General features: G+C 34.9%; 1 protein-coding gene across 2 annotated transcripts; it reads right to left on the bottom strand.

The window, feature by feature from the left end:
- Positions 1-681: 681 nt before the first annotated feature.
- On the bottom strand, positions 682-10,354 carry LOC145767279 (uncharacterized). Of its 2 annotated transcripts, none has more exons than XM_082579068.1 (11): positions 10,001-10,354; positions 9,465-9,597; positions 8,671-8,787; positions 7,151-7,301; positions 6,449-6,607; positions 5,845-6,000; positions 4,870-4,965; positions 3,940-4,092; positions 3,369-3,465; positions 2,373-2,483; positions 682-853 (listed from the first exon to the last, which is right to left on the bottom strand). In XM_082579068.1, exons 1-11 carry the CDS (start codon positions 10,167-10,169, stop codon positions 819-821), a joined length of 1,377 nt encoding a protein of 458 aa, XP_082435194.1. In that variant the 5' UTR covers positions 10,170-10,354; the 3' UTR covers positions 682-818. The 2 variants fall into 2 exon arrangements, with proteins under 2 accessions (XP_082435194.1, XP_082435195.1); XM_082579069.1 differs by having other exon boundaries at positions 683-853; positions 2,373-2,465; positions 3,393-3,465.
- Between the last annotated feature and the right edge of the window lie 404 nt (positions 10,355-10,758).

The raw sequence follows: 10,758 nt of genomic DNA, 5'->3' as shown, positions 1-10,758 counted from the left end.
TCCGGGTCTGCTTCTGTACATCTCTGGTCTAGGCTAGGCCTAAACATATTTATGACATAAAAAATAAATAAAATTACAATGGTTTCCCCTTCCCAAGCAAAGACTTTCATTTTGCCTCTACCCTCACCTTTCACCGACAATTGCTAGATGATATAAGAGACCAGCCTGCTAAATCTGTATTTTTGTCACGTAAATTAGACAAACTTAGCATGAAAATGTTAATTTGGCATTGTTTTTGACTCAACTAAGATGTCTATTAAAACCACATCAAAAGAAAAACTTGTTCTTTCAAAATAGCCTCAATGCATTTAAAATTGAACGCGCGTAAAGGTTAACTGATTAGGGGTGGATGTGGCTTCAAGATAGGAATCCCGAAGCAGATGCATCATTAGCCTTTACTTAAATCCACCGCAGGCCGGGCTAACGTAAGAGATTTAAATCTTTTACAGTATAAGTATAGCTTCGATGTGAAGCTGCCAAGATTAAGCTCTTAAAAGAAGCTCAGTCGGAAAATAAAGACTTTCTTAGGCAATTACTGACTCAAGGTAGTTCATAACCTTGATCAAATGTAATTGCATCAATCAAATCGATTGAATTGTAAGCATGCACTTTTTGCTGCTCATTTGTTTGGTAATCAACTATTGTTAGGCTTTATTTTGCTTTAAGCTTTATTTTGCGGAAGGCCAATTGTGCAGTGCAGCCTGTAGATCTACGACGTATAGCATTCAGTCAATTTGACAACATCAAAATACGAAAAAGTTTTATTAACACGAGAACGTGCGACGGAGATGCAGTCAACTTCTTGATCAGTTTCCAGTCTACCTGTGCTTTCTGCTTCCACGTGCCGAACTTCCTTTAGAAATCGAAATAAAGATATTATTCGATGGTGGTCAATAGCCTACTCTAGCCTACAATGGGGAATCTAATGTTATGTGTTAACTGTTAACAAGTTATTGGCTGACAAGATAACTTTCTTTACAGAGAAAGAATAAATTAAATTTGTTCATAGCTTGTCACGCCAGTGTGGGAGCCAGCCAAGAGCGGCATTGTTTATAATGTTTTTTTGTAGTAAATGAGTGTGAATATACAGTATATAAAATATCATTTTTGATATACAGTATATAAAATATCATTTTTGATATACAGTATCATCATATAAGCCTACTGCAAACTAAACCATGAAAAGAAACATCGCAAATTTGCAGAAAATGTTTTTAAATAGTTTTTTTTTGCAGTTGCCACAAACTATCAAAGTAAATCCTCCAGAAGTCATAAGTTTCTGAGCATGAAATTAAAATAAATGAAAAATATTTTAATCGAACTTGCAAGAAACTAAAACCAAACCTCGAATTAAGTTTGCAGTTCTGATTTAGCAATAATATTCAAGGCAATATACATCATTATCATTGTTTTTGCTTAATTCACACAAAAACTGATCGCAGATAGCCTACACTATACAAGAGGTCAGATTGGGGTTTTCAACTTGGTGTAACATGATCTTCAGAAATTATAAAGAGACAATTAAAAGAAAACGATTGAAAGGCCCCGTAATGGAGAACAACGAGGGATCACAGAATTTTCCCATCTCTTATTGGAGTACGGTATACTCAAAAAGAGACGATTTTTCTGATACATTTTTAATGTGGGGTTCAACACTTGTGAGCTCTACTACAGAAGGAACAGAAAATATTGTAAAAACAGATAGAGACTGTTCACCAGGCATTTGATAATTAAAGTAACTTGCGTTCTTCTGGTGACTATTCACTAAGTTACCTCCTGATGTTAAAGATGATAACTAGCTTTTTGTATTTCCGACGTTTCGTCAGTCAGCACGACTGACTTTATCAAGGTGGCTAAAACAGGTTAACACAACCTGTTCACTTTATTCATTTTATCAGTATGTTTTTGTGTTGTGCCATCGTTGCTGAACAGGTTGTGTTAACCTGTTTTAGCCACCTTGATAAAGTCAGTCGTGCTGACTGACGAAACGTCGGAAACACAAAAAGCTAGTTATCATCTTTAACATCAGGAGGTAACCTAGTAAATAGTTACCAGAAGAACGCGAGTTACTTTAATTAGAGAATATTGTTTTACACCATCTTTTTTTTCTGCGTGATTCGTTGTGTGAGTGCTGCAGTAACTGATCTAAGGGTAACTAATACTCCGGTGTTCCTGAAATGTTAAATTAACCTATCCAGACTGCACAAAAAGGAAAGAGGTGCTGATCTACTGCACTTTATAATTAGCATATGGGCTACCAGCTATACATTTTTTTGTTAAAAAGTATCTTCATTGCTACAAAAGCATAGATTTTCTACATTGCAAAATTTAAGGAGATGAATTATTCATTTCATTACAGGTTAATTTTTTACCTTTTCTTTTTCGTTTCCTTTTTGCAGAAGACTCAGACTTTGTGTGTGAAGATTTGTCTATTTTTCTCTTTCTTAATTTGTCTTGACTTCTTCCTGATGAAACAACCAATTCTAATTTATAAAAAACGTTTTGATCATGACTTCTAAAATTCTATGGTTTAGACTTACGTAGGCTACCGATAGTCTACACCTGCTACAAGCTGCCGGTTGCGAAAAGGAGTGGCACAGGAATCGAACGGATGCTCTACGACGAAAGATTGTTTGCTTGAAGTCAATACGAGCATACAGCTTTGGTTTGTGAAAATTGACTAAAGCCTACTTAAACAACATGTCAAAATTGACAGCACTCGATTTGAAGACTGCATGCACAGTCTTTCAATGCTTCCGTAGTCTGCATTAGTGTATTGCAGTGCGTATAGCTGCATGCATCATTAATACAATATGCACACAGATTTCATGTGCCCACGACGCATAATGGAACAAAATGATTTCTTATTATTATTGCTTTCAAATTGCTTTCTATTAGTATTACATAATAATGCAAGTTTATTAGCTTAAGTCTTTAAATTTTCGTTTAATTTCATAGAAAAGGTTTAATTTTGACTGCTGTTTATAGACTACTGTATTTAGAGAGTTGTAAAGAATTTTGAAGTTAATGTATAAAATTATTAAAGCAAATGTTTTTAACTTAAGTAATTATAGTAAGCTGTGATCAGATTTATTACAAAGATTGAGGTCTCAGGCTTATCACGGAATGAATCAACCATATCAAACAACGAATTGAATGAGAGTAATTTGCATAGCAAATAAAAATAAAATCAGACAAAATCATAGTTACATGCGGGTAATTGTCTGAACTGATGTAACTCAGTTAGCTTGTATGGCTGATTTTCTAGTGGTTTTATATTTGGTTAATTTCAACGTAGCCTATAGTGTGTTTAACATTATCGCCATCAAACACTAGACTAGAAGTTAGACACTTCTGTGCTCAACAACTTCCTTGTTTTGCATCTGTTTTACCTGAAGTCTCTGCGCATTGTCTCGAGTAATTTGACGTGTACGGATCTTCCAAAATGCAATCGTCATCAAGCGCCTATCAACGTGTTTACAATTTTGTATTTGGGCTCAATTTTTATTAAAGCCGTTAGGTTTAAGCCGTTTATAACTGGCAGTATATAACGAAATAAAACAAAATGAAGTCCTTCACCACCTACAGTAATAGGTAAGTCGAAATGATATCAGAACAAACAATTTCTTACTTCTTTACCGAAATTTCTGTTCATTTTGAATACTTGGTTACTGAAGTATGCAAACTTAAGTATCAATTTTTGAAGTCCAATATCTCACTTCTTGCGAAGTTCTGCTTCAAACCTCTGGCAGCTTGGTATTGATAAATCAAACTACCTTGAAATCACTACAGATAAATTTTTTTTAAATGAAAAAAAATGCATAGGTGTCCTACATTATGTCATTGTCACATAAATTGATTGATCACATATCCTTACTTAGGAAAGGAGAACAAGCTTTGTATATCTAAAAAATAACTTTTAATAGTTAATTTTTTTACATGAAACGTTGAGGGTTGTGTTGGTTCACTTTGTTCTTCATTCTTTGTAGTGAAGTATTCTTTGATGTTTAGAATTTTGTTTTCGATTTCTTCAGCACTTTCTGCAGAAACTGGAATTTCCGACAATATTTGTGAAACGGTGTCTTGCAGCATCTGCAATACAAGCAATACACTCATCCAGCCACCGTTGCCCTCTTTACGTCATTTCAGCGTCGCCGGACATTAAAACGACGTAGCCTAAAAAGTGAAAGTTTTTGTTGGGTTGGTGGATAGATCAATCGGACAAGTATGGGAATATTGTTTTTAGTCGGGTAACCACAGGGCTAGCCTATGACTGAACATGTTGGCAAACAACCGTATTTCTTGTTTTTGAAAAATGTGAAGAGTCCAGGTGCAAAACGATCAAACTACCAAAACCAACTTTTCAAGAAAACTGAAAATTAAGTTTGAGATTGATCGGTTTGGGGCTGAACCCTGATATTTCAAAGCTTTATTTTGAGAGATATTGATTGTTTTGCCGTAAAAAATGCTGCTACATAAAACTTTCGATGTTAACACAACGGGAGACGGTAAAATCTAAAAACCACAAATAATGGAGTTTGATCGTAATGCACCTGGACTCTTCATACATTTCCAAAACTTAAGAAGTTTTTCAATTTTGATTTTAAGTTCAATTTTTCAATACACTATTGAAAGTACTTTAGGATTTTTGAAGTTTTTGTCTTGAAATGAATGTCACAAAACCCGTGTTCTTTCGGCCTTATGTGTTATATGGGCCTTTTTTCATTATCAGGCTTTTTTCTTAGTTACGGTAACTAATGTGTAATATAATTTAAAATTACTCTAGTTTAAAACAGAAAGTTTAAAAAATAGTTATCAAATAAGTAAACTTGGTAATTTGCAATGCTATTTAATTATTTGTTTACCAACCCTTAATGTATTTCCAGACGGGTTTGGGGTTTTGGGATCCGTTGACTTGGGTTTGGAAGAATCTATTGCCCTCAAGTCTAAGTCAGAAGTTTTGATCTAAAAATAAAGTTAAGAACGTTTTACATTTTTTAAATTATGTTTAAATCTGTAGTTAACTGCTGCTTAAAACATAAAAAAAAAAGGAAAAAGAACGGTTAGAAAGAGTATAATATTGCAGTACAACGCAATGTTTGAAAGAAAAAGGTAATTTGTGAAAATAAAGTTAACCTTGGGAAGGTTAGGCGTACAACTTTTGCTCAATCTGGTTATCTACAGCATCTCTTCAAAACATAATGTTTTCAAGATTTATGTTCTATTTTTGCTGTTATTCAAAAAAACTGTCTCAATCAAGCCTGACAAAGTTGGACTATTCCTTTAGTTTAGTTGAACGCACAATCGTCCGGTAGTTTCCAATTCATTTTCTGTAGACTACAACTATTCTCACTAAATTATGTCTATTTGCCTCAGTCCTTGTTTGGTTCGATTGAGTAGTGTTAATGGCATTTGAGTTTAATGCTAGAGCTGCAAGTCTTTTATCAAATGAATGAGCTAACTTTGAGTGTCATCTTTATTTCAAACTTGTGGTGGTGGTGAAAGTGTTCGCCTAACGATAAACAAACGTTGATTCGACGTTGATCGAGAGCATGCAGCTGTGTCTTGGCACGACGCTTTGTCATATCATTTTAGTAAAGCGATAACTTTGTTGAACCATAAGCTAATGAAGTCGAGCAACGATTCGGTATTCACCATGATACAAAGAAATAAACCAGAAATTGCATGCGTTTTCTGAAAAATCATGCACCAGAGTAAAATTTAATAAGAATATAGAAGGGAAAATTGACTTTCTTATCTTCTTGTTTTCCTAATCTAAATCTTCAAGTGCCAGGTATACCTGCATACAGCTAAAATTGATACGAACTTTCATAGAATACTCACCTTTTCAAGAGTTTCTAAATAGCTGCTTCGAAGAGTTTTGTCGACAATTTTCAATAACTGCTTGTCATGAAACAGTTCAAGAACGGTTTCAAAGTTTTCCCTCATTGTTTTATTATCAACCTGGAACCTGGCATTATGCATCAATGAATCCCTTACCTAGAAAAAGATTGCCATTATCAAGTTTATCAATGTATGGCACCAATTAGAGATTCAATGAAATTGAAATAAGATTTAGATTCGATAGAGATTCGATACTGATGTCTGATGAGCCCAGTCTCATGGACGAAACACGTGTTTAGAGTTGTCAATTCTTTCAACTGTATTCTTGCTGCCGAGAAACAAATACTTGACAACAGTAGTAATTGGCCAAAGCAGTTGAATATTATTTGCATCATTTCGTGTAGGTTATTCGATCAAGGGCAGATCCAGCAAGTAGCCTTAAGGGGGAGGGCAATTTCAACAAAGCACAAGGATGTGTAGGCTAGGCCTACATTAATCTGACCTTGAAAGTACACCATGAATAAACTTCTTTCTGTGTTTTTAGAAGGGGCGATCGCCTCATTTGCTCTATGGATCCACTACTCTATTAGGCTTACGTACTTACTTTCAGAACGCGGGTCGCCGTGTGGGTATTTACATGACCTCCCATTGCTTTGCAATGGATCATGTAATAAAGCAAGGAAGACACATCAAAGAACGAAGCATTAGTTGAAGAAGTATTAGTTTCATCTTCACCTGATTTACATGCTCTTTTCATAAACGCCTGCAATTCAATTATACTGTTCATTAACGTTTATTGGACTGGGAAGCCTTTCTTAAATTTTTTACAATTTTCTGAACCAGTTTTAATGTTTGGTATGACGAGATTGATATAAAAGTTGTAAATTATGTGTTTTAGAACAGCCTACTCAGAAAAATCAGATCACCAAACAAGCTTAGAGTAGCTTATAAAATTTATTAACAAGTTTGTTTTTTATTCACAAAACTTTACAAGTTATAATTTAGCAGAAATATTCCAAGCAAAAAAAATTAGACAACAGGTAACTATGTTTGGAAATTGTTTTGGTTAAAATTCAGACAGTGTAATTTGCGGCGAGCCATATTTCGAAAATTTACCGAATAATTACTATCAACATTAGGCGATCCTTCACTAGGGTAAAAATAAAATATTTCGAACATTTTTTTTATGAGAAAATTTTCTTCATCTTAGTCGTGTTTCTAATAAACGTTTTAAGGAAGACTTCAGTTTCGGCCCAAAAACATCTTTTGAAACACACTTGAACACAAAGAACAATAAATGACAAACTCTTGCTATTTCCCAAGCTCCGTGTTCAGTTGGCCATTTTGTCGGGTCGCACATTAACAGAATCTCCATGGCGGGCATTTGCGCAGTTCGATGTTGGTCAACTACGTCCTTCATCCAAATGTACAGCAAGACGCTTGTCTCAGGTAACTTTCTGCACATTAGTAGATCATTATTATAGTGTTTTCTTAGACAATGATAACGCTTCTTAAAGTTTTGCAAGTATTTATAGGCTTGCAGGCTACTGTATGCTGTCTACCAGATCAGCTTTCATTTAAGTTCAAGTTTGAATTAACAAAATCATTACTTTTAACATTTAATTTTAATTCAATGATATGCATTTCTAGTGTAAATGAAGCTAAATTATTGCAAGCATTTGCTCCGACGTTTCGTCAATCAGACGCGGCTGAACTCTTTAGGGAGCTAGATGAAGTAATGACTATAGTATGGTAAAACACAGGACCATGTTGCTGTAAATCAACTGAACAAGTGAACATGCAAAATAAAATTCAACTTCGAAACAGAATTATCGTGTCCAAATTTTGAAACTGGAAAAAAGAAGTTCTTTTCTCTATAAAATTGATCAAAAATCTGAAAATTCCCAACTAACTTCACGTCACTATAAGCGCCACTGTGGCGCCATTTTATTGCTTGCAAGAAAATCGTATAGTCACATCACAAGCACATTGCCTTTTCACTTGTTGTGCCATTATTACAATAGTAACCTTGGTATTTGCGGCAGTCAGTTCTTCAAGGATTGAATTTTTTCCGCTCTTCTTGAAAGTTGGATGCAAAATTTTTTGCTCTTCTTGTCCAAGTCGTTGGGTTTGCGTTATCTTTTTCGTTTGCGTTTTTGCATTGTTTTAGATCTCTTTGTTCCACTGTACTAGTATTTCTTTCACTGCGATCTTACACTTTTTGTTTGTTCGCTGTATCATTATGTTTTTTGACTTCTTATTGTGTAGGCACTCAGAGCAATTTGCGTTTGAGACCCCTGGTATAGTATTTGATTCTACATGACTCGTACCGGTCACTCTTCCTATCTGCCCTTGTTTAGGCTAAGTTTCTTTTTGATAACATCAAAATTCCTTGTTCAAGTTTTAAACTTTGCGCTCGATGACTTTGTTTCGAAGGTGAATTTTATTTTACATGTTTAGTTGATTTATATCAATATCTGGTGACTCGTATCCAAATCTATTGAACGGGTGATGATGATACAATTTTCAGAAGAGTCAAACATTGAATTACTTCATGATAAAGCTGTAAGCCTGTATATGTCCAACTCAAACGAATTTTTCTTCTCATCTTTTTGTAACTTACCTGTACTACAATTTGGGCAGAGCGGTTATTTTTTTAATCATAAACAGACATAACTGAGCAACAACACAACAATTCACATTGCAAAAGAAAAAACAAAATAGGAAACATTTTTGACTGTGCAGAAAAATAATTTTACAATGCATAAGAAATATAGTAGCCTATACTAGTAAAAAAATATAATATTGTGCAGTATAGGCTATTACCTGTATTGGTCAAGATCCGCTTGGGTTATTTCAAGTTTTCCATGTTTTTCCAATAGACTTTTATGCATGCTCGCAATAACTTCCTCTAACACAGGGGATATATATTCACAAACAATACTGCAAAAAATGTGGAGATCTTAATACTGTAGTTGTTATCTGCTTAAGAAAGATTGTTGCATTCACGGACAAATATAGCCTACTTTTTGACTGTGAACCAAAAATGTTTTGATATGGGGCCTAATTTTCGTACCAAAAATACAAAATTTGCTTTTGGTTACTACCAATAATTATACTGTAATATTTGTAAAATTACATTTAAGCCAGGACAGACTTAATCTGGGTAGAGGATTGTTCGTGCCCACCCGCAAATCGGCTATCAGAAAACAGTGAGTCAACTTTCAAAGACATTGAATTAATGTGAAATGACTGATTTGCTGGTACAGTATAGAGTTTTACATTGTTTCATGAAAGTTTTATGATTAGCTCAGTAGTATAGAGTGAGGAATACTTTCGGTATTCGTGCTGGTAGGTCGGGGTTCGATTCTACATCGGGTTGTAAGACTTCAAACAAGAGATTGATTGGCGGTTGTGTTCTGTTTTGAGAAACATTGTGTTCACATCGCAAAGGTGATACAAGTTGAGAACAGCATACTTGCTAAAAATACCTTGCCACTTGCAAAGCGATAATAACAATGCCATGCCGGTACCATTGTAATTATGATAGTTTAGGCATATGGTATCAAATTGCTAGTGCTTTGCATTAAATTGAGGCTCATCTTTTAAATGTAGCCTACCGTAAAGCCAATGCAACTTTAATCCAATTTTTGAACCGGCTGGTGCTGAGTAAACTGCGGAGGAACGGATCTGTGGTATCATCGTCACTGGTGGGTCGAGTTGATTTTTTCTTTCTATTAGCCATATCCAAGCCTGCAAACCAAATTCAATCAAGAACTAGATTGTGTAATAGCAAATAGCCCATATCTTGTGGCAGTTTCAAACTGTTCTTCGCCGCGCAAAAATGGAATAAGGTGGCAAGAACTAAAAGCTTGTTTTTTATGGAATCTTATCAAGTACCCTTGCAGTTGCAAAAGCAGAAGAATAACTTCAAGGTTGTTCCGGACTGGTTACAAAATTTTAAAAAGCAGAGCGACTTTGACTCAAAATTACATTCAGTTTCTACATTATGTCTTTCCAGGGAGGTTTTCCCCTCTTCTCATCAATCTGTCAACTAGTCTATATCTTTGCTCAAAATGAGCTTTTGGGTTACCGTACCCAATTTTTGTTTTTAGTCATAGTCGTGACAAAATAATAATACCGTACAAACTTTCACCTTGGGTTTCGTTTGGCGAAATTGACTCCTCAATTGCGGTCTTTTCTTCAACAGAGTCAACAAGTCCATCTTCACCATCAAGAGTTGAGACAGAATTTGAGCGTCCGCCTAGAGGCCCCATGAGACTTTCAAATCCCCGTTTTAGATGATTAATCAATCTAGTATACATTGTTGTTTTTTCTATTGCTTTGGCATGTCACAACGTAAAATTTATTTTACTTTTATTGTTTGTGAAATTCTTTTGCACTATCGTGTAGCCTACACATTGCAGTCCTCCTAATTTTTTTTATTTCAAAAGTTGTTTTCAGTTTCCCTAATAAAAAAAATGGAATAACTTACACAGAACTACTACAAACGATAGTAGGCTACAGCTAAAAAAGTGTAAAAATTTAAAACGTGAAAATTGTTCCATTTGTTACGTCACTTTTACATCACAGTTACTTGATTATAGATAGATTGCTATGATTTGTGATACCGTAATGTTTAAGTAGGTAACTGCCCTAGTTATAATTAACTATTCATTGGCAATTATCTTGGTCAGTTTCGTTGACAGAGAGATCCAGGAGATACAGTACTTTTGGACCTGGGCCCAGAATGATTTTAGACACCCGTAACCTTTCAAAGGGGTGTGGGAACTTGAAGAAGCCACCGCGAATAGTTTGGATATAGTGCGTTTATTAGAAGTGTCTTTATTTGAGGCACAAGAATCGCGTTGGTACCAGGCCAAATTGAGGGCCGTTGAGAGGATAAAATTATCC

The sequence above is a fragment of the Aplidium turbinatum genome, chromosome 3, assembly GCF_918807975.1.
Source record: "Aplidium turbinatum chromosome 3, kaAplTurb1.1, whole genome shotgun sequence".
Lineage (NCBI taxonomy): Eukaryota > Metazoa > Chordata > Ascidiacea > Aplousobranchia > Polyclinidae > Aplidium > Aplidium turbinatum.
This window is presented reverse-complemented; position numbering and strand designations above follow the sequence as displayed.